The following is a 23,869-nucleotide window of genomic DNA, read 5'->3' on the forward strand; positions in this document are numbered from 1 at the left end:
TTTGATTTATCTTTAAAAATTATGTATAAAATAATCAGTATGGTCTGTATTCTGGAATAAAGAATGATATGACATTATGGTATAAAAATATACTATGATTATGGGTACTAATTATATCAAACAGATTATTATGAAGAAAGTTCGTGTGTGTGTGTGTGTGTGTGTGTGCGCATGTATGTGTGCTTGGTAAATTGTATGTTCTGTATTTTATTTTACTTTCTAGATAATTAGTAACTAGAAAATCTTTTACAAGGAGCTATAAATAGAGAACAAATACAAGTATTCAAGAGAAATTTAGAATAATTTAGTAATAGAGAAATTAATTCAGTATTTGGAAATCATGACTTAATAAACATCTTGTTTCAATTTCATTTGTTCAAATAACCCTAACTTTGAGGAAAATTTTTACATGGGTAAATTGTCAATTATAAAAGAAACAGTATAAACATACTCTACATCTTTTTTTTTGTCCTATTACACTAAACCAAAACAAGTTTACAGTAATCAAGTAGAACTTTATTGTCCTGGTTTACTGGCTTATGGTAATAAAGGTTACTAATTTTAGTAGTATCATTTACTACTTTATGGTAATAAAGTAGAACTACTTGTTCTACTTTATGATAATAAGAAAAGTAGCAAATTTACAATTCACAATGAATAGTTTTTTCGTAGAGATTTTGCAAAAGCAGGCCATTTCCTTCATTTTAAATTTCTTTTAAAAAAATTCTTGAATGCATACTAGAATAACCTTAAAATGTCAGCTAGAAATTCAAATTATTCCTTATTTCTTTTCAATTAAATTGTAATTTTCAATTGTATATTGAGCTAGAAGTACATTCTGGAAATATTTCAGTTTTACATTCAAATACAGAATCTAAATAGTAATAATATACAGTTTATTATTTATATTTTACTCACTTGGAATTCTCCTGATAGGCATTTTATGTTTTTGTAATGAATAGTAGTGGTGGCTAGTTCTGGTGGCTTGTACTCCTAGGCCAAATCACTTAACCTCCTTGAACATCAGTTCACTCATTTTTAAATGTAAGTAAAATTTATAATACTATCTCAGTGCATTGTAAAGCTCGAAAGAGATAACATAAATGAGTGATTTGGTCAATTGTAAAGCAATATAAATTAGGTTAGAATAATCCACTGTGTTTTCTTCCACATGCATTTTCTCTGTATTTCTCTCAGAGTAATTTCCAGGTGTAGGGCTTCACACTGTATCTACCTGTGTACAGTTATGTTAGACCTGTATGTATATCAGAATTCCCTGAGTTATGCATTTAAAAGTGTAGGTGTACCTACCAGATCAGAATCTCTGGGGATGGCCTGGAAAACTAACAATACATTTGAATAAACTTTCCTGGTCAGTTTTTACACCCATTTTTAAACCCATGCTTGGGAATTTCTGGTCTAAAGACTTATCAGTCACCTACTTTATTTTGCTTGTGTAGTCAGCTGCATTTTCAACAGCTTTCCAAACATTTGCATAGTTGAAAAAGTTACTGATTGAATATCTTGATTTCTTGTGACATGTTAAATAAATGTATGTTTTCAAAATGTGCTTTGATTGCTTCAGAATCAGAAAATTAAACGTACTGTATCACTTTCTGTCACAAGCTTTGAGGGATTTTAAACTTCTACCTACAGTTTTTTGTCTCAACTGGCTCTATGGCCATGCAAACCTCTGTCTTCAATTCAGTTAATTGTCTTATAGTATCAAATCGGTCAGCCGTTTGTTATCTGGAATTCTGCTGGCCCCAGAAGGTCTTCATTCTTCTTATTACACATGAATAAATAATCGAGTTAGTGAACTTCTGATAGAGTCTTATTTATGTTGCTCAACTGTTTGCATAATAACTTGTGCCATAAATAAACTCATGCTTTTCAGATCTCACCCACAAATGTTCTGTTGCTTCTGTGTGACCTTCCACAGGTCATTTAACTTTATCTATTTATTTAATTTATTTATTTTTGGCTGCATTGGGTGTTTGTTACTGCGCGTGGGCTTTCTCTAGCTGTGCTGAGCGGGAGCTACTCTTCATTGTGGTGCGTGGGCTTCTCATTGTGGTGGCTTCTCTTATTGCGGAGCCCGGGCTCTAGGCACGTGGGCTTCAGTAGTTGTGGCTTGTGGGCTCTAGAGCACAGGCTCAGTAGTTGTGGCACACGGGCTTAGTTGCTCCGCGGCATCTGGGATCTTCCCAGAACCAGGGCTTGAACCCGTGTCCCAAGCATTATCAGGCGGATTCTTAACCACTGCGCCACCAGGGAAACCCCATTTAATCTTTTTAAATTTCACTTTCTTCATACATAAAATGAGGGAAAGGATAGCAAATATAAAACAGTACAGTTCCTACATGGAGTGATTCCTAAATAAACATAAGCAATTATTAACATTATTGATGTTATTGTTATTGCTGTTAACAAATACATTTCGTTTTCAGAAATGGAGAAAGAGAAGGAAGGAGGTTTTCATGCAGGCTTTTGGGGATAAATGTGGATTTCAGAGGATTTTCAGAGGAAGGAAGAAGGGTTAAATCTTTCCAGGATGTGTTAGGATTGGTAAATTTTTATGACTGGGTTTTGAGGCCCCTCTGTTATTCATTTGGTCAATGCTGAAAGTTGCAAGACAGACTAACTTGTCTCAGCAGCTAACCGAGTGTACAAATGGGTTTGAAATCAAAGAATATTAGAATAACACAAGTCATAGGGGACCATTTGTTTCAACTCCTTCCATTTAAAGAAACTGAGGCTCAGAAGTGAGAGGAGAAAAAAATTTGCTCAGAGTCACAAGGGAGGTTTGAGAGAAGCTAGAGTCACCTGGGTCTCAGCTGTCCACGTCCAAGGTGCTGTCCACACCTCTGGCCTCTGTCCATTTGATCACCTTGTCTTCCTCTTCACAGCCATTGCAACTATAATGGAAATATATTTCAGAGATAGAGCTGAACAACCTAGAATCATTGTTCCTAACTTCATATGTCTTTGATATTGTAAAAAATTTTACTGCTTCTATAATTTGAAACCTAAGAAGATTTTCAGAATTCTTTCTGTGTACTGCTCTGTTGAGATTACTGCTAGAGTCATCATCTTTCTACATATTTGGCAATGAAATCCAATACTGTGCCCCTGCTACTAAATTTCTAATCACAGTAGCATTACTTAATCTAGTCCCCAGAACCTCAATTTGTTCAAGTTTAAACAAAATCAGTGCTTATTTTTCTGTTCTAAGTACCTTTATCTTTTTGCTGGTAACATTACTTGTTATCAGTTTTTAATTAACTGAAGTCTATTTAAACCATATTTCCTCATAACACTAACAAAGAGTATGTCAGATCTAGAATACTCAGAAAAGATTAAAATACAGGAGAGAGAAAACACACAGAAAAATATAGAAAAACACATAAAAAATTACCATCATCACAAACTACAATTAAGGTATTGGTTTATTTCCTACCAGTTCTATTACAATAAATATGTTTGTACGTGCACAAATGTGCATTTAGAGTGCCCTGTATATACACTATGTATTACAGCTAAAATTAGGACTATATGTGTGTATTTATGGACTATATAGATTTCTTAATTCCTGCATTATCATGGATACATCATAATTTATTTTTATAGACTTGCATTGCCATATATTTAGTTGTTTTCCTAAATAACTACTTTTTTTTTTTTTGGATGTTGGGGGTAGGAGTTTTTATTAATTAATTAATTTATTTTTGCTGTGTTGGGTCTTCGTTTCCGTGCGAGGGCTTTCTCTAGTTGTGGCAAGTGGGGGCCACTCTTCACCGCGGTGCACGGGCTTCTCACTATCGTGGCCTCTCTTGTTGCAGAGCACAGGCTCCAGACACGCGGGCTCAGTAGTTGTGGCTCACGGGCCTAGTTGCCCCGCGGCATGTGGGATCCTCCCAGACCAGGGCTCGAACTCGTGTCCCCTGCCTTAGCAGGCAGATTCTCAGCCACTGCGCCACCAGGGAAGCCCCCTAAATAACTAGTTTTAAAAATTCTGTGATATACATTGGTGTTAATGGTCATGGGTATAATGGTAAAAATGATATGTCATTATTTTAATTAATTTTTATTAGATTTTAAGAAGATTGAACACATTTTGATACATTTATGAGCTGCTTGAATATTTAATTTTGTAAAATGTATGTTTATATTCTTCACTTGGTGTTCAATTGGGGTGTTCTTTTTCTTCATTAATAGCTCTTTATATATATAAATTCCTTTTCTACTTTACACTGAAAATACTTCCCTAAGTTTTTTTTTTTTGTCATTCAGCTAGTTTATAGTGTTTATGTTACAGAAGTTTTAAATTCATGTGCTGTGAAATCTATTGGTCATACTTTATGGTTGGTTTCTTCCTTGGTTTTTATGCTAAAAAGTCATTCCTCAATCTGAGATCATGTACATATTAACTGTATTCTTCTTCTAGTTCACATAATTTTACTTTTACATGGAATGCTTTTTATATAACTAGAATCAAATAATTATCACAGCCATTATTTATTTTAAAATAGGTATCCTTAGGTATCATGGATAATAGAGTGTATTTCTGGGTGTTCCATTCTTTTTCATTAATCTATCTGTCACTTCTTGATTCAGTTTCATAGGCCTCTTTTTACTTGACTTATAATATAAATATAATTTTAATCATGCCATCTTATTATCTGTAAAGTTCATTCATTTTTCTTGTGCAATTTTCCCCTTCCCCAAGACATCTCATCAATCAAGATACAAAACATTTCTTGCGTCCAAAAATGTAGCTTCTAGCAGTTAATCTGCTCCCTACCTCTGGCTCCGTACAACCCTGATCTGCTTTCTGACACTCTAGATTAGATATTATCCCTTTTCTAGAATTTTGTATACATGGAATTAAACAACACGTCCTTTTTCTGTTGTTATTTTATTATTTATTTATTTAATTTCTTTTTTTTATTGGGGTATAGTTGTTTTACAATGTTGTGTTAGTTTCTACTGTACAGTGAAGTGGAGTTCCCTGTGCTATACAGCAGGTTCTTATTATTTATCTATTTTATACATATTAATGTATATATATCAATCCCAATCTCCCAATTCATCCCACCCCCCGCCGCCCGCTTTCCCCCCTTGGTGTCCATTTGTTTGTTCTCTACATCTGTGTCTCTATTTCTGCCCTGCAAACCGGTTCATTTTTCTAGGTTCCACATATATGCGTTAATATACGATATTTGTTTTTCTCTTTCTGACTTATTTCACTCTGTATGACAGTCTCTAGATTCACTTCACTCTGTATGACAGTCTCTAGATTCATCCATGTCTCTACCAATGACCCAATTTCGTTCTTTTTTATGGCTGAGTAATATTCCATTGTATATACGTACCACATCATCTTTATCCATTCATCTGTTGATGGGCATTTAGGTTGCTTCCATGTCCTGGCTATTGTAAATAGTGCTGCAATGAACACTGGGGTGCATGTGTCTTTTTGAATTATGGTTTTCTCTGGGTATATGCCCAGTAGTGGGATTGCTGGGTCATGTGGTAATTCTATTTTTAGTTTTTTAAGGAACCTCCATGCTGTTCTCCATAGTGGCTGTATCAATTTACATTCCCACCAACAGTGCAAGAGGGAATATGTCCTTTTCTGTTTCTGGAGTCTTTTGCTCAGGGTGATGTTTTTGAGATTCATCAAAGTTTTTGCATGTGTAATCAGCTTATTCCTTTTTATTGCTGGGTAGTATTACATCATGTAGATAATCCATAATTTGTTTATCCGGATTCCTCTTGATTGACATAAAGCTTTTTTCCAATTTGGGGTTTTTATGAAAAAAACTGCTATGAACTTGTTATACACGTTGTGGAAAATGTTTTCATTTCTTATGTGTAAACACCTAGAAGTGAATGTTTGGGGTCATGTAAGTGTATATTTAACATTAGAAAAAATCTACCAACTGTTTTCCAAAGTATTGTATCATTTTGTCATTTTCCTCAGCACTGTAGGATGCTTCAAGTTGCTCTGTATCCTTCCAAATAGTTGGTTTTGTCAGTCTTTAAATTGTAGCCATTCTAGTGATTGTGTAGCAGTACATTGTTTTGGTTTAATTTACATTTTCTTGATAACTGATCATGTTGAACATTTTTGAGCCTAGTGGCCATTAGACCATCTCTTGTGAAGTATCTTCAATTCTTTTGTCATTTTTTAAAAATCACGTTTTCCTATTTTACACATATGTGTGTGTATACACACACATACAACATAACACACATATATTCTGGGTACAGGTACTTTTTCAGGTGTATATTTTGCAAGCCTGCATATTCACATTCTTAACAGTGTCCTTTTAGGAGCAGACATCCTTCACTATGACAATTTCCAATTTATCACTTTTATGTTGCGTGCTTACTCTATCGTATCTGAAAAATCTTTGCTTACGTCAAGATTGTTAATATTTTCTGTCAGTATTTCATACACAAGGCCTGTTGCCTGCCAGAGAATGAAGCCAAATCAAAGCAAGCAGAGCTGAGAGATGAGAAGGAGAGAGACTGGGTCTAAGTTCCCTTTTACTCTAGAACTAGTTTAGCTCCATTGTAAATAAGTCTGACCCTTCTGGGGTCCCCACTGAATGTCCCTGATGTTCATTAAGGTTTTTCTACTCTGGCTGGTCAGAACTTCAGTGTCTCCTAGCCTGATGTGACCTTTGGAATTGTTGAGCTTACAGCTCTTTGTGGAGTTTCACCTTATGCAGGCATAGGTTTGTCTCCAGCAACAGATTCAAGAGGACTCCTCTGCAGGGTTTAGAGCTCTGCGTCTGCATGGCTCCCTCCTTTGTGGCACACTGTGATACAAATCCTAGTTGCTTCAACTTCTTCAAACTCCCGTCTTTCTCCTCAACTTGGCAAAACCGCCATGCTTTGTTGGGTTCAACCTTCCTGCACTGACGTCTGGAAACTGCCTCCAGGTAGAAAGGTATTAGGTATATGGTTTAAATCATTTGTTTACCTTTTTTTAGATATTATAGTCCTGTGGTTCTTGTTGTCCAGTGTCTAAACTTTTTTTTTTCATATATTTTATCGAGTGTTCTAGTTGTTTACAGAAGTAAAGCATGTCTGGAATAGTATCTATAATGATAGGAATTGGATTCTGTAAGATTTTTTGTTTGTTTGTTTTGTTTTAATTGTGGTAAAACATATATTAAAAATGACCATTTTCACCGTTTTTAAGTGTACAGTTCAGTGGCATTAAGTACATTCACACTGTTGTGCAACCATCCCCACCCTCCATCTCCAGAACATCCTCAGCTTCCCAAACTGAAAATCTGTACCCCTTGAACTCCCCATTCTCCACTTTTCCCCAGCCCTTGGCAACCGCTGTTCTACATTATGTTTTTATAAATTTGACTTCTTTAGGTACCTCATTTCAGTGGAATCATACAGCATTTGTATTTTTGTGACTGACATTTCGCTTAATATAACATATTCAAAGTTATTCCACGTTGTAACATGTGTAAGAATTTCCTTCCTTTTAAAGGCTGAATAATATTCCATTGGGTGTATATACCAGGTGTTATTTATCCATCCATCCTTTGACGGATATTTGGGTTGCTTCTACCTTTTGGCTATTGTGAATAATGTTGCTATGAACATGCGTGTATAAAAATCTCTTTGAATCTCTACTTTCAATTCTTTTGGATATATACCCAGAAGTTGAGTTTCTGGATTATGTAGTAATTCTATTTTTAATTGTTTGAGGCACCACCATAACATTTCCACAGTAGCTGCAACCTTTCAGCAATGTACAAGGGTTCTATTTCTCCACATTCTTGCCAAGAGTTGTTTCCTGGTTTTTTGTTTGTTTGTTTTTAATAGTAGCCATCCTAATGTGTTTGAAGTGAGTGTTATCTCTTTTCTTCATTGTTTTTAATTGATTTTTTGTTCTGACACATTTTGATCTCCATCTCATTTTCTTTTGTGTATATTCTATAGATTATTTTGTTTGTGTTTATCATGGGGATTACATATAACATCTAAAGTTATGACAATTTATCTTAAATTGATACTAACTTAACTCCAATTAAGACAATACAGACTTCAGTAAAAACTTAACTTTCACATAAAATATTTGTTTTGCCGAAAGCCTGCTTTCGGTTTTAAGGTTCGTTGGATTCACTGGCAAAATAACCACTCGTTTCACACAAATAAACAGCTTTAATCAACGATTTAATGAAAGGTGATTTAACTTAATTTTTTTTTTTTTTTTTTTTTTTGCGGTATGTGGGCCTCTCACTGTTGTGGCCTCTCCTGTTGCAGAGCACAGGCTCCAGACGCGCAGGCTCAGCGGCCATGGCTTACGGGCCCAGCCGCTCCGCGGCATGTGGGATCTTCCCGGACTGGGGCACGAACCCGTGTCCCCTACATCGGCAGGCGGACTCTCAACCACTGCGCCACCAGGGAAGCCCTCTCTCTCATATTTGAAGAACAGTTTTGCTGGATATAGAATTCTAGGTTGAAAGTTCTCCTCTTTAACCACTCTAAATATATTATCTTACTGCTTCTGGCTTGCAAACTTTCTGCTGAGAAATCCACTGATAATCTTATTGGGGATTCCTGTAAGTGTCTGATGCCTAGAACTTTATTTTTCTTTCTGTTCCTATAATCTACCTGAATTGAGTCAGTTCGATGTTCTTTAAGAGTTTTACAGTACACTAGTTTAACTTTTTTGTATCATTGGAAAAGTTTTGTTTTTATTTTCTTTACCTAATATTAATATTGCTGATGAAATTGATTATATGATGTCACAATAAAGCTAAACAAAACAAAACAAAATAAAAACCCAGATCCTCAGTGGCATTTGAGGTAATGCAGTTATTACTCACATTTATCACATTTATGGAGTCAGGTGGGAATTGGGTCGGCACTGCTTTTCTTTGTTGGGTTTGCTGGCAGGTTTGGCTGTTGACTCGCCGTCAATCAGCTGGGGAGACTAACACAACTTAGCTCTTTTACACCTGTCCTTACTTTTCTAGCAGGCCAGACCTGGGGTATTTTCATGGTGATGGCAGAAGTGTGGGAGGCCCAGCCCTAACGTGCAAGCCCAGTTCAGCGTCTGCTTGCATTACGTCTACCAACGTCCTATTTTCCAGGGCAAGCTCTACTATTTGCACCCACATCAGGAAGCGGGGCAAATCACCCCGCTTATCATGGGAATACCTCAAAGTTACAAGACAAATGGCATGGACTCAGGAAAGAGTGATGAATTGGAGCCATCACTGCAATCTAGTATATCAACCTAGTTTCCTTTTATTTTATTTGTGTAGAATATACCTACCTCTCCATTAAAATTTCCCATGTACTTCTTTAAATAATTTATAGATGTTTCTTTTTTTATGAAAGCTGATTTTATTTTGGTTTTTAATAGGAAGGCTTTATTACAGTTACATAACTTTATATATCATATATATCTTTTTCTCTTGTGTAATTTTATCATTTTGTTTTATGCTTTCTACTTTCTATATTTTTCATTTTGTCTCTTGTATATATACACTGTTGCTATACTTATATATTATTTAGTGTGTAGAAATTTATGTGTACTGTTTTATATAGTGTAATGGTTAACAGTTAAGTTTTCAATATGTTTTAAAACCCACACTTATCTATTTATTAAATTTTTTTTAATTGACATATTTTGAATCCCCCAGTTAAGGAATTTTTGTACCACACTTACTTTCCCTATACCCCTTTTAACCTACATTCCCATTTTATTAGCATATTGACTTATACTAAATATTCTTATTAAACATTTGAACAAGAATAACTTCTGATATTGCATATTTTTTTACTCAGTTTTATGCTGTTTACACTTATATTAGTGTCTAACTTGTTTCCATGCTCACTTTCATTCTTTTTATACTGTGAGTTTTTATTGATCTTGTCTTCAATAAATCTATCATTTATTTAACAGTGATGTCAGGAACTGTACTTAGTCAATTATGGGTGGTATACTTTAGGAAGAATATAAAATTATTAGGCCACAAACTTTTGCACTTATAATCTTCATTTATTATACTTTTATCTGTCTGATGTGTTGTTTTGGAAGACAAATCTGAAGTCACCATAACTTCATTCTTCTATTTGTACCTGGATTTTCTGCTTTGATATTTTTAGAATACTTTTTCTTTCACTGAAACCAAAACTGGGTTCTAGGAGGTCTCTTGGTGAGTCTGATGAACTGATTTTCTCTAGGTCATGCTGAGGCTTTTTCAGTTTGCACACCCTGGTATGCGATTATTTCCTTAGTTGTTTTAACCGCTACCCTCTCTCTCCCCAATTCCTCCCCCACCTGCCAGGGGAACATTGATGATTTTTAACTTGATTCATTATTTCCTATCCCATATCTGTGTTTACCTTCATAATTTAAATGTCTTTCTTCCTTCATTTTCTTACTATAAGGTGAGATTTCCAGGTTTTAGCATTTATAAAGTGAATTTTTATTCTGCAGTTGCATTTTTACTTTTCCTGAAGTGGAGTATCTTGTTATCCCATTTTGTCAATTTTTTTTTGGCTGCACCACACACGGGATTTTAGTTCCCTGACCAGGGATCAAACCTGTGACCCCTGCAGCGGAACACAGAGTCCTAACCACTGGACTGCCAGGGAATTTCCTCATTATTCCATTTTAAACTTAACCTATTGTTTTTCGCCTCCGTAAATTTTCTCTTAGTGGCCTCCTGTTTTTGAGATGTGGTTTTTCTTGCATTCTAATGAGGGTGCTAAAGAGTTTTCTGCTATTACTTCTGGATCCTGGTAATAGGCCATAGACGTTTCTGTTGACTGTTCTAAGTGATTTCTTTCCCTTATTTTATCACAGAGATTCCATTGTTTATTCCTCATTACTCATTCCAGGACCAGGTAAAATCTACCTTGGCTTGGAGTGGACCAGCAGTTTGGATGTATCAATTGCATTTAGACTTCTCAGAGTTCCAGCTGGTACAAAGGTGGATAAGCACAATTCCCTACACAATTTGTACTGTGTAGTAAGCACTGATATTGCACTGAGGTTTATTTCTCCTCTCCACTTCCTCATTCCTTTGTATTTAGAACAAATGAAGTATCAAAGTTTTTCACTTGTCCAAGTATCTCTCAGCTGTTAATCTGAGAATTGAATGCAGGTCTTGCTTCTTCTTCACTGTCTTCGTCCTTTATTTTCTTCTAAATGATTGTGACAATGTCACATATATAATTTCCAAACTAGATTGATGGCAACTAGTGCATATTATTATGGATTTACCAAATATATCTACATATAAAATATATATGTGTAGTTTTAAATATATATTTATATATGTTAAAATAAACATTTAAATGTATATATGTAGTGGCTTAAGCACATCATTATTTCTGGGCATTTAAATCACTTCTATTTCTCCAGTATTAAAATAATGTATATTCATTTTTTACATGTGTTCAGACTATTTTCTTGGGATAAATTCTTAGAAGTGTAATTACTGGCATAAACATTACTAATATTTTTGTGCATTTTTTGCATATATTGACAAATTGTTTTCCCAAATCTTCTTACCAAGTTACCAATTTAACTTCTTACCAAGTTAAATTTCCAGAAGCAGTACGAGCATATGTTCTCATTAAAATTTTTTTTGAGATTATATGCTTATTTTGGAAAAAAAAATACAATTCTTAAAAACTATGAAAAGAAAATAAAAAGCAGCCATGTTTCGCTGCCTAGTAATGACTATTGCTGTTGGTTTGGCTTAGTTATTTCATATTCTGCTCTACTTTCTAGGATGGATGGATGGATAGATACGTAGGTATGTAGGTAGATAGACAAATAGGATGCACACATTGATGAAATTCTATATGACGATAATTAAGGCGTTTTAAATTTTTGTGTGATTATGCATAACCCTCTGATTAATGTCTTTATATTTTTTAGAAGTTTTTTTTGTATTGGAGATAGTTGATTTAATGTCTTTATATTTAATACAAATTATTTATTTCATTAATGTGAATCCTAGGAAGAAATCAGGAAGAGTAAATATTTTTAAGATTATGTCTGTGTAGTATACACTTAGACACATATAAAATTTCAAAAGGATGTGTCAACTTATGCTCTCAGCATCCATGTATATGAATATTTGTTACAAATTTACCCTTGTAAGTATTATGTATTTAAAGGATTTTTTCATTTTGTTTAATTTGATAGGAAGAAAATGATACATTTTTTGTTTTGATTTGTGTTTATTTGATTACTAGGCAGGTAAAATATATTTTTTCTAATGGTTATTATCCATACCTAAATATTCTTCTGTAAATTTATTAATTTTTTTAAATTTTTGGCTGCAATGGGTCTTCATTGCTGTGCATGAGCTTTCTCTAGTTGCAGCAAGCAGGGGCTACTCTACGTTGCGGTGCGTGCCTTTCTCATTGCAGTGCCTTCTTTTGCTGTGGAGCACGGGCTCTACACACGTGAGCTTCAGTAGTTGTGGCTCGAGGGCTCTAGAGCGCAGGCTCAGTAATTGTGGTGCATGGGCTCAGCTGCTCCCTGACATGTGGGATCTTCCCAGACCAGGGCTCGAACCCATGTCCCCTGCATTGGCGGGTGGATTCTTAACCACTGCGCCACCAGGGAAGTCCCTGTAAAATTTCTGTTAAAGTTCATAGTCAATTTATGGACTTTTATTGGTGTGTATAACAATTTCCTTATTAATGTTAACGATTTTAATCACACGGTTGCTATTTTGTACAGATAAAAATTAATTCTTAATTTTTAGCCAACCACATTTATTTCTATATTTCGTTGTAAATTTTGAATACATCTAGTTCAAAAAGTCTATTTAAGTAATCAGCGAATTACTTAAAACATTGCAGTTGCTCAGAAAATTATGTTAAAAGGCTAATAAAGTGAAAACCTCCCCACCCTCCAAGTTCAATTTTTTTTCTTTGCAACAGCAACAGGAATCGAATCAAATACTATCCCAATACTCAGCTTGACTGACTTCTTTTTTTTATTTCAGAGAGTAAAGGACCATGCCTTACATTCTCTCACCTAAGTTTAAAGGATTCCTTCAGAGATCTGTTTAATCCCAAAATGGAGATATTTTTGATATTGTATACAAGGAACAACCCGAGCTGTGCTGAGTCACTGTTTGAGCAGGATAACTCACTTAATGTTAATTTCAACACAAGAAAGAAAACAGTCTGGCTTATTCATGGATACAGACCAACGGGCTCCACTCCACCATGGCTTCAGAACTTTGTGAGAATTTTGTTGGACCAAGACGATATAAATATAATTGTAGTAGACTGGAACCGAGGTGCTACAACTTTTCTTTACAGTAGAGCGGTTAAAAATACCAGAAAAGTTGCTGTGAGTCTGAGTAGGTACATTCAGAATCTTTTGGTAAGTCTGGAATTTTATGTGTTATATATGTTATACAATATACAGTATGTTATGTAATACTGCAAAGTGGTAATAAAATACCATTTTCCTGTAGCATTTAGAATTACTGCATTGATATGCTAATGTATGCAGCCATCTTTTCTTTGTGTAAGGATAATTCTATACCTAGACGTGACCTTAGTATTTAAAAATTATCTTAAAGACTCAATTATTGTGTTTTATCTTAAAATCTTTTAAGATTTTTGTTTTTTTAACTCTACCTATACTTCAGGATAATGTAGTGATTCTATGTATACAGAGGGGATAAACTATACAATCATTAGATTTTTTAGATATATTTTCTAAGGTACGTCTAAAATGTTTCAAATTAATCAAGTGTGCGTTGGTAAAAGTGAGGGGAAAACAGCTTGAAAAGTAGCATACTTTTGCCAACTGTGGAGGCAGGTCTCAGTTCCATTTACGTTTCTCCAGCGTTTAGGTCCAGGGTTGGGATGAGTCAAATAAATTCAGGCCAGTTCTAGATCATCTATAGTTTGATTGATCTTTGACTGCTAAGTCAATACATATGAAGATCCATGTCTGTTCTAGAGGGAGGTGGTAGTGATGGCACTCGAGAGAAGGAAGGGTGATATATGATTTGGGGACATTCTTGAGCTTGAAATCGCCTTTGAGTTGTGTTGTGCTGAACTTCCAAGCCTCTGCTGAAATCGAGCAAGCGCCATAGATCCAAGAAGCAGTTGCACACAGTGGTTAGGAGTCAGACTGGAGGGGTTCAAAGACCACCAACTCCATATCATCTGTGTGAGTTGGAGCAATTGCTTAACTATTCTGCCTCATTTCCTTGTCTATACATTTGGGATAACAAAACTTTCTAACAATATTTTATTTAAGTATTAAATGAAATTAATTCTTAACCAGCACTTGGCATATAATAACCATTGAATAAAATCAGCTATCATTATTATTTTTACATCCTCAAATTTGGACAAAACCAAACTATGCCTCTGGAGACAGAAGAAGTAATTGATTCACCTGTTCTTACTGATAGTCTATAAATTGCATAATTGATTTTTCCTTTTAGCGGTGGTCTTTGCTCTAATTCATAAATATGTACCTCAAAGTGTGGAACATGTGAATGTTAAGTAGAGAAATTTAGGAAAATTGTAGTATTAGATTTCTAACAGTGCTTCTGCTTGCAAAGTCTCCGTATTAAGGAGAAGGAATGAAAAGTTCAGTAGCACTGAAGTTGAGAGTGATACTCCCTGGAGGTTCCAGTCATTGGTCTGAGAAATTTGTTGAAGAAAATTATCATTCTGTGCCTGGAAAACCTGAATCTAGTTTCTCATTAGAGTAAATTTTCCACATCTTTCTGTAAGCCATTGGATGTGTCACTGTGTAGAATGGACCATGACCTGCTTCCTGAGAGTGTGGTAGAAGAAATTCTTCCTCATTTAAGTTCCTAATGCCCCCCTCCCCCTCCCCTGGGCTGAGACTCTAGAAGGTGTTCAAAACTTGGGCTTGGAAGATCAGACTCCATTACTCTCCAGATTGTGCTGGGGGAAATCACTTAAAATCTCTGAGTCTCATTTTATCATCTCCAAAGTAAGGATGATTTTTCACACGATTCGGTCTTCCTAAAGTTTTTGACACAATCTACAGATAAAAAAGGGAGGTAGATTAGTTTATATTTTGGAGTTGAACAGACCTGGATTTCAAGTCTTTTTCCCTTATAGTAATAAGTATATGAGACTTTGGGCAACTCATTATCAAACGGTATTTATTCAGCATTTAATAGATGCTGGGGAAAGTTTTAGGCAATAGGATAAAAATATGTAACTCATAGGACTATTGTGAATATTACATATGAGATTTAAAAAACACATACCAAGGTAGCTAGCACAAAGTTAGTTTTGTTATTATTTTTACAAAATGCTTTATTAATTAAATGTATTATTTTGCATATGCTATTCTAGATAAAAATGACAACGTTTTCTAAATTTTTAAATAAAAATTTAATGGTATTAAAACTGTACAGAAAAATCAGATATTTTATGGAAAAAGTTGAACAAAGATATAGTTATTTGAAATTATAAAATCCCATTCCCTGTCTCCCAGAAATGGATTAAACCAGAAAAAATAATGAATTTTAGAATATTGATGCAACAGGCATAATTTGTGATTTTCTGAAATGAAAATTGTAACATTGTATTTTGAATTGCAGGGGCATGGAGCATCTCTTGATAATTTTCATTTCATAGGTGTGAGCTTAGGGGCTCATATTAGTGGATTTGTTGGAAAGATATTTCATGGTCAAGTTGGAAGAATAACAGGTAAAATATTTTTGACAAAATTAATATTTAATATACTTTTAGCATCAGAAGTTATTACTTTATTTAACATTTAACAGGGGCAATATTTAAGGAAAGGAAATGATGCACAAACTTTTTTTTTCTATATCATATTCAGATGCTGGTCTTTGTTTGGTTAGACTCTTAAGTCTTACTTATTTCTTCACCAAACTTAAATTACCCATATAGAAATGAGAGGAAAATGATTAATTTCTGCAGTCCCATATGAATTTTAAGGACACATTATTGTATCAATCCTAAGGAAAGTTTGGCCCATTAAATGTAAAACTTTTTTCATGTATTGACTAAGAAGATAACCTATTACCATGTACTTAAATTTTAGAAACTTTAATTTATTTTAATTCTTTTAACAATTTTACTTGAACACTAGAAGGGAGGATCAGGAGTTGATATCCATGCCTGAGGGATTCTGGACCCCAGTTCTCCTTGTATTTCCTTAACAAGGTTACTGCATCCACAAAGCTTAGTAACCAAATAATGCTGACATGGACGTTCAGGCTTCCCTTTAGGAATGGTGGTGATTTAAAAACTATCCTTCCCCAGTTAATTTAGCTTCTTAGAATTATTGAGATCTATTCCCATAGATGATTTGTAATAATTTCAAATGTTAATACTAGAGTCTTAAGTTAACAAAGAGGGAGGGTAGAGGTGAATAACTTGTTTAGATATTTAGGATCTTTACAAACCTTAAGTATACCTTACTTACTTTGATCAGTTTTAACTTGATTCTCATTATATGGATGTGAAAGTTGAGGTTAACTGAATGAATGCAGGAGCGTCAAAAAGTTAGTAACAGCTAAGCCAGGATTTATACAAAGGCCTCTAGCATCCAAAGTCCATTCTCTTTCAACCACCATACTAGCTCAATTTGATCTGCTGGTAATCCTACTTTATTTTAAGGTGTGTTGATTCACATATTAGTCTAGTTTGAATGGTTCCACATGCCAAGCAATCATCAGGGTTTAAAAAGCCAGCAAATGCAGTGATTCTACATCAGAATAATTTATAGGAAGAGAGAAGTTTCTGTCTCATTCAGTCATGTGGGCCAAATAAACTAGGGCTAACAGAAGGTACTGAGATAAAGCAATATTATATTTTACTTTTTAAGATGATTGTTGCCCTATTGCATAGATGTTCTCAAGGCATTGCATTTCATGTCCTCCCCACCTTTTTTGACACACTGCAGTAGGTCATGAGCTTCAAATTTTTATTGAGAATTTCAAGTATACCAGAAATAATATCTGTATTTTATGAAACTTTTAATATATTTTTCTTATGTGTATGCAGGAAACTTTTGTGAGAAATGAATGATAAGCTAATAATAAATATGTTTTATTCCAAGCTCAAATTGCACTTAACATTTTAGACCTATAGAGAGATCCAGGATGAGCTGGTGCAGAATGAGGCTCAAGACAGGACCAGGATAGTATTTATTATTTCCCCTCCTCAGCAGTAGTAGTAGTTACTTTCTATTACATAGAGATTTACTATCAGTGTATTCCTAATTACTTCTTAAGTAAAAATGCTAAAAAAAACCCCACAATATTTTGTCTAGGCATCTGTAGTGTGGCTTAACACTACATCATTGATGAACTCTGAACACTGGAAAAAAGATTATTCAAATAAAGAAGATACTTGCTATTCATCTAATTTCATTTATTGTTAGATTTGTTTTTGGACAGGTTTAAGCTAAAACTATATAGGCTCATTATGTTTATAATGTAATAATAATGCAAGCATATGACCTACTGAACTCTGTAGTATGACTTGATTAATAGATGAATAGCTTCTTTCTTGAATTTCAGGTCTTGACCCTGCTGGACCACAATTCTCTGGAAAACCATCAAATGGCAAATTAGATTACACTGATGCACATATTGTGGACGTCATACACACTGATACCAATGGTAACAATGTAGGATTTATTGCTTAATTATTTGAAAATAGAAAAGGAGATGTAGACACTGGGGAACAGGAAAACTTAATAAGAGAGAGTAGTGGATGAAGTGATAAGACTGTAATTATATAGTGATTATATTTCCCACAAGCAACATTTCTTGGAGTTAGCGAAAACCTGTGGTGTCCAATGGAACTCTTTGCCTTCAGCTTTCCTCCTTCAGGTTTCAAGAAATGTCATGTCATCCTAAAAAAACTGAAATTTGATAAAAAAATATATACTTCATCCTTTTCATGTTATTAACATTTTATTGATTTGATTACAACTTCCCTCATGCTTTATGTTCCTGATGCATTTAGATTACCATTCTCTCTTATCATTTTATCACTTTGTTGTATGTCAACTCAAACTCAGCACAGATCTTCAGGCACAGAGACAGTACTTTTCCCTAAAGATTTTTAATTATTTTCCTCAAAATGTCTAACTGACTATTGATCGTTTTAACCAGAGTGCGTTGGACAGACACTTTCAGGTAATATTTTAGATGGCCCAGATCCCCTTCCTGAGTTGAAACTGATGGTACTAATATTTATTGAGTACTTCCTATATACGAGGCACTTCAAGTTCTTTATGTGAATTAATTATGGAATTCTCCTAAGTCCCCATGAGTAAGTAAACGTTATCATCCCCCTTTTACAAATGGAGAAGAGGCTCAGGTCAAGGTGACAAGGCCAGTAGGAGGCAGAGTCAGAATTTGAAATAGAATTTTCTGATTCCAAAATCTGCACTTCACCAGTATGCTGCTCAAATTAACTGGAAATTTACATGTGTTTGGTTGGGGTGCATGGGGAGGATATAGTGCTAAGGCAGAGACAGGAGGAAGTGACCCAAAGACTGCTCCCAACTCCCTGTTTCCTCAGGTTTATTTTCTCTTTGGTCCAGGTAATTTATTTTCTCCCATATTATTCTGAATTTACCCTGTGGTGATCCATACCAATGATTCTGTGAGATATATAAATACCATTAATGCCACAGATGACAATTTTTCAAATTCTATGTCTATATGCCTATGGGCTGAGTCTATAATCAGAACAATTATGCTATTTGGAATCTAAGTTCATCTACATCATACAGAGAGTCAGTGCCTAAAGTCTCATAGTTCTGATACCCTCAACCTTTCACATTTTCTTTCTCTAGCCCTGTATATCAGCTTAACATTCCCACACACAGCACACCTAGTGCCAATTACTCTGCAATTTTGAACTCTTCTTTTTGAAATTCCAACTTCAATTCTGCTTATGGCCTTTTGAATTGGCTCTTCATACTTTTTATTGTTTTTGTTTGCATTTTTGACTTTTCCTAATAAACTGTTTGGATTGTCTTATATTCTTAATATCTTTTGATGACTCAGCTTATCAAATCTAACTTTCCACTAGATGCCACATAGTTGGCACCTTTAACTGATCTTTTTATGACTATCACAAATGAGGAACACAGATTTTTGATACTGCATATTCACCTGTCTCAAGGAATCTCTGAATGAGATACTGCCCTTTCCTTAAATACTAACCTATGAGTGCATTTTCTACTTGCCAGTAATTCTTGTCCTTTTTCAGTTGTATATGTTAAGGAACCTATGTTGCCTTTCATAATTGTTGATTAGGTAATTTGAACAAACATTCCTGCTGGGATATCAGGAAAAAATTACCAGTCTAATATCCAGAAGACAGAAAAATTCCAGGGAGGTGAACTGGTAATTTGGAGTCACTTTTCTCTGGTGTAGAGAATATGGGAAGTGTTTTTGAAACCCTCATATGAAGCTTGTAAAACATCTTATACTACTTTTTGGGACCCCAAAGGGTAGCGCTATAGGAATAAAGGTAAACTTGAAATAAACCAGCCTTTTTATAATCTCTAGAAAAGCTTTTAATAATCTGAAGTTGCCAGAAAAATCTCATTTATTGTGTTTTGTTTAAGGAGCTCTTGGATTGTTGGACCTGCTAGGTACCTGATAGAAGCCAATAATAGTCCTTTTTTGTAGGAAGATCACATCATCCTTGGTTTCAAATTATTTTTATAAATATATATATACATATATATATATATTTATTATTTTTTTTTTTTTGCGGTACGCGGGCCTCTCACTGTTGTGGCCCCTCCCATTGCGGAGCACAGCCTCCGGACGCGCAGGCTCAGCGGCCACGGCTCATGGGCCCAGCCGCTCTGCGGCATGTAGGATCTTCCTGTACCGGGGCATGAACCCGTGTCCCCTGCATTGGCAGGCAGACTCTCAACCACTGCGCCACCAGGGAAGCCCTATAAATATATTTTTAAATGTCCAGCATCCAAATAAAGATAGCCAGGTACACGTGAAGCAAGAAACGTGCATGAGAACCAACAGAAACAATAATCAGCAGAAACAGACCCATAGGCCTGCAACTATTGGAATTATTATACACTAGCTAAAACGTGCTTAATATTTTCAAAGAGATAAGACCACAAATATCAGCAGAGAATGACATTTAAATATAAATATGACCTATTATATTTGATAAAAAGAATAAAAAGTTTTTAACTTAAAAAATAAAATCATTGACAATTATTGAATGGGTTGAACAGAAATTTTGAATCAGGTAAAAAGAGAAAGCGAGTGACTTGGAAAATAGGTGAGAAGTCTGTTTCTAGAATAAAGTAAAAGGGTACAATACGGAGCAAAAATCAGAGAGCAGACAATACAGAGAGGTAAGAGGTACATAGGATAAATAGTGAGAAGGTCAATCATGTTTCATTCAAATTCAAAATCAAAGGAGAGAAAAATGGGACAGAAATGATATCTAAAGATAATATCTCAGAATTTCTAAAAACTGAGGAATTATAATCAATAAAAAAATTGGAATGCAGTTAATTCCAATGTGAATAAATAGATGTCCTCATTGAGACACATGATAGTAAAGTTACAGAAAAGACCACAACAAAGCATACAGCATAAAATTAAATGAATAAAAAATGACCCAAATTATAACTAGTTTCTCAACAGAAACAGTGGAAGCTAGGAAAGAATAGAGTTATATTTCTAATATGGTGAAAGAAAAATAGCTGCCTAGTATCCCAATCTGTTTCAGGAAAAAAAAAAAGGAAACTATATAGTTTCAGACAAGTATACACTGAGAGCAACTGTCATCAAAAGAAGGAAAATTATCCTTTGATGGCTATTCAGGAAGGAAGAGTATTGAAAATGGTAAAATACAGTTCAATCTAAATGGATGTTGATGGCATAAAACACATTGTTTTATGGAATTTGGAATATATAGAGAGAATTAAAATATATTACAAAAATAGCATATTTTGGGGGCTGTTAACTGAAGTTCAAGCATTTTTTGTTCCTTTAATTGTATGGAAGAAAGGTTAAAAGTAATTGTCAACAGTTGGTATTTATAAATCAAGGCTTTCTGTTAAATCTCTAGGTATCCAAAAAGAAAAGAGTAAAAGAGTATATAACTTCCAAAACAACGGAGGACAAAAGGGAATAATTTTTTTTAAGTCCAAAAGAAGGCAGGAAAGGAGAGAAAGAATCATAAAGATCAGACAAAGTAAATAGAAGTAAATAATATGATGGTAAAATTAAACCCAGCTATACCATTAAATGTAAATAGCCTAAATGAAATTTAGCCTATTAGATTCAATTAAAATATGGTGTCACACTTAGCTAAAAAGACAAAAATTCAATTATGTGTTATTTATTAAAGACATATATAACAGGAAGGAAGCAGAATATGTAAAAGTAGAACACTGATATGCAAATATTATCCACCAAAAGGTGGTGAATCTACATACATTAACTTAGACTAAAATAATTTTATCTCAAAATTAGTAGAAACATAGAAAGGCTTAAAATTATAAAACTTTCAACTCATCAGGAAGATAGTTTGTATATACCTAATAACATGGCTTAAAATTACATAAAGCAAACTTTACACTATCCCATTGCAGAAAGAAAAGCAACTGCGCAATCATAGTGGGAGATTTTAATTAGAAAAATTGATCTAATGGACATTTATAAAATATTATCCCCAACAACTGGAGAATATACATTCTTCTAAAGCACCATGGATATTTTAGAGAAACATTATACACTGGGCCTTAAAAATATTCTCAAAATTTTCATAGAGGGGGAAGCATAAAAGGTAGTATTCTCTATATTCAAAACAATTAAACTATAAATAAATAAGAAAAATATAAGTAGAAAATCCATATATTTTTAGAAGAAACATATTTTTAGATAACTAATGAGGGAAGAATAAATAATAATGGAAATATAAAATATTTTGATTCAATAGTATTAAAGTTACTACATATTAAAATTTGTTGGAGTCAGCAAAAGCCATGACTAGAAATAAATGTCCACTTACAGATATCTTAAAAGGCTGAAAATCAATAATCTAAGCATCTATCTTGGGAAATTAAGAATTAAACATAAAACATACCCATAGATATTAAGAAGTTGATGATAAACATACAAAAATGGAATAAAAATATCAATTAGAAGTGATATAAAAAGCCAAAAATTTGCACTTTAAAAAGACAACATTAATTATTTAAAACTATGTCATTTTTACCTTCTTTCAATAAAATGAAAGGAACATAGAATGCTTGAACTTTATATATCACCCTCCAGAGTAATGAGTCCTTGGACAGAAGAAAACAGAAAGGACAAGGAGAGAAAACAAAACTAATATCAATAATAATAAAGGAGATAGTGTTACAGATACTACAGGTATTAAAATCATCACAAAGCAATGTAATGAACAATATTTTGCAAATAAATATGAAAATATATGACCATATGGTATGATATATGAAATATAAAAATTCTTATGAAAAGCAAAAGCATTTACCAAACTGACAAATGAAAAGGGAAAGTTTGAAGAGTTTTTTAACTATTGATAAAATAGAAACTGTAATTTAAAGCCTTCCATCAGAGTAAATTCCCAGGCAAGTTTTTGTTCTCTACCAAACAATTAAGTGATAAATAAGACCACTGTTTCACAAACACCTTCAGATAATAACAAATAAATAGGAAATGGTTTGCAACCTTTTTAGAAAGCCATCACAAACTTAACGTCAAAAGTTGAGAAAGACATTGCAGAAAAAACAGTTTGCTGGACATTCTCTGTAATAAACATAGATGCAAAAATTCTGCATAAAATACAAAATTAGTAAGCCAGCAGCATATAAAATTGGTACTGAATCACATCCATTTGGATTTATTATCAAAAAGCAAATTTAGTTTAACATTCAAAAATCAGTTTCTAAATTCATCTTAGCAAAAGAATAAGGGAGAAAATTCATTTAATAATCTCAATCAAATGAAGAAAAAGCTTTAGGGAGAATTTATGTATGGCAAAAACTGGAAAATTGGGAAAAGAAGTAAAATTCCACAATCTGTTAAAATATATCTATTCAAAAATCTGTAGAAAATGTCACGTTGATGATGGAATTTGGAAGACTTTCTTTTTGAGACTGGGAACTGGAAAAGGATGCCTAGTCTAGTCATTCTGAAGCAACATTTTACTGGATGTCTTAAGTGCAGTAAGGGGAGAAAAGTATTAAAAGATATAAAAATATAAAATCATTTTCAGATGATATGTTTGCATACGTAGATAACCCCAAAGAATCTCCAGGTAATTAGAATTCACAGGAAAATTTAGCAAGGTTGTTGAATATAAGCTATATATACAAAATTCAATTCTTTCTAGAAACCAGCAATAAGAGTTAGCAAATAAAACTTTAGAATTATACCATTTTAATAAGATAAAATCTAGAAATAACTCTTAAGAAAATTGTGCAAGTGCTCTATGCAGAAAACCACAAAACATTGCAGACCAAAATAAAAAGGAACTAAACGACACATATGAATGTGAGTGTTGTATACATGTCAATTTTTGCAAGTTGACCTACAGATTCAATGCAATCTTTGTCAAAAGCCAATATTTTTTAAATAACCTCACAAGCTAATTATAAAATTAATATGTAAATGCAAAGGGTCAAGTATTGTTATTCTTTTTTTTTAAATTAATTTATTTGTTCATTTTTGGCTGTGTTGGGTCTTTGTTGCTGCGTGCGGGCTTCCTCTACTTGTGGCAACTGGGGGCTTCTCTTGTTGCGGAGCACGGGCTCTAGGCACACAGGCTTCAG

The 23,869-nt window shown here is 33.9% G+C and overlaps 1 protein-coding gene across 1 annotated transcript in view; it reads left to right on the top strand.

The window, feature by feature from the left end:
• The window catches only part of LIPI (lipase I), a gene marked incomplete at both ends in the record, with an annotated part of 47,991 nt that overhangs the window by 60 nt on the left and 24,062 nt on the right, over window positions 1-23,869 (top strand). Inside the window, 3 exons of the mRNA XM_082840254.1 lie at window positions 13,023-13,408; window positions 15,630-15,738; window positions 17,583-17,684. Of these exons, the coding sequence (XP_082696380.1) occupies window positions 13,023-13,408; window positions 15,630-15,738; window positions 17,583-17,684 (597 nt within the window). The remainder of the gene's footprint in view (window positions 1-13,022; window positions 13,409-15,629; window positions 15,739-17,582; window positions 17,685-23,869) is intronic.

This window comes from Leucopleurus acutus (genome assembly GCF_964270905.1).
Source record: "Leucopleurus acutus genome assembly, chromosome: 5".
Classification (NCBI taxonomy): Eukaryota; Metazoa; Chordata; class Mammalia; order Artiodactyla; family Delphinidae; genus Leucopleurus; species Leucopleurus acutus.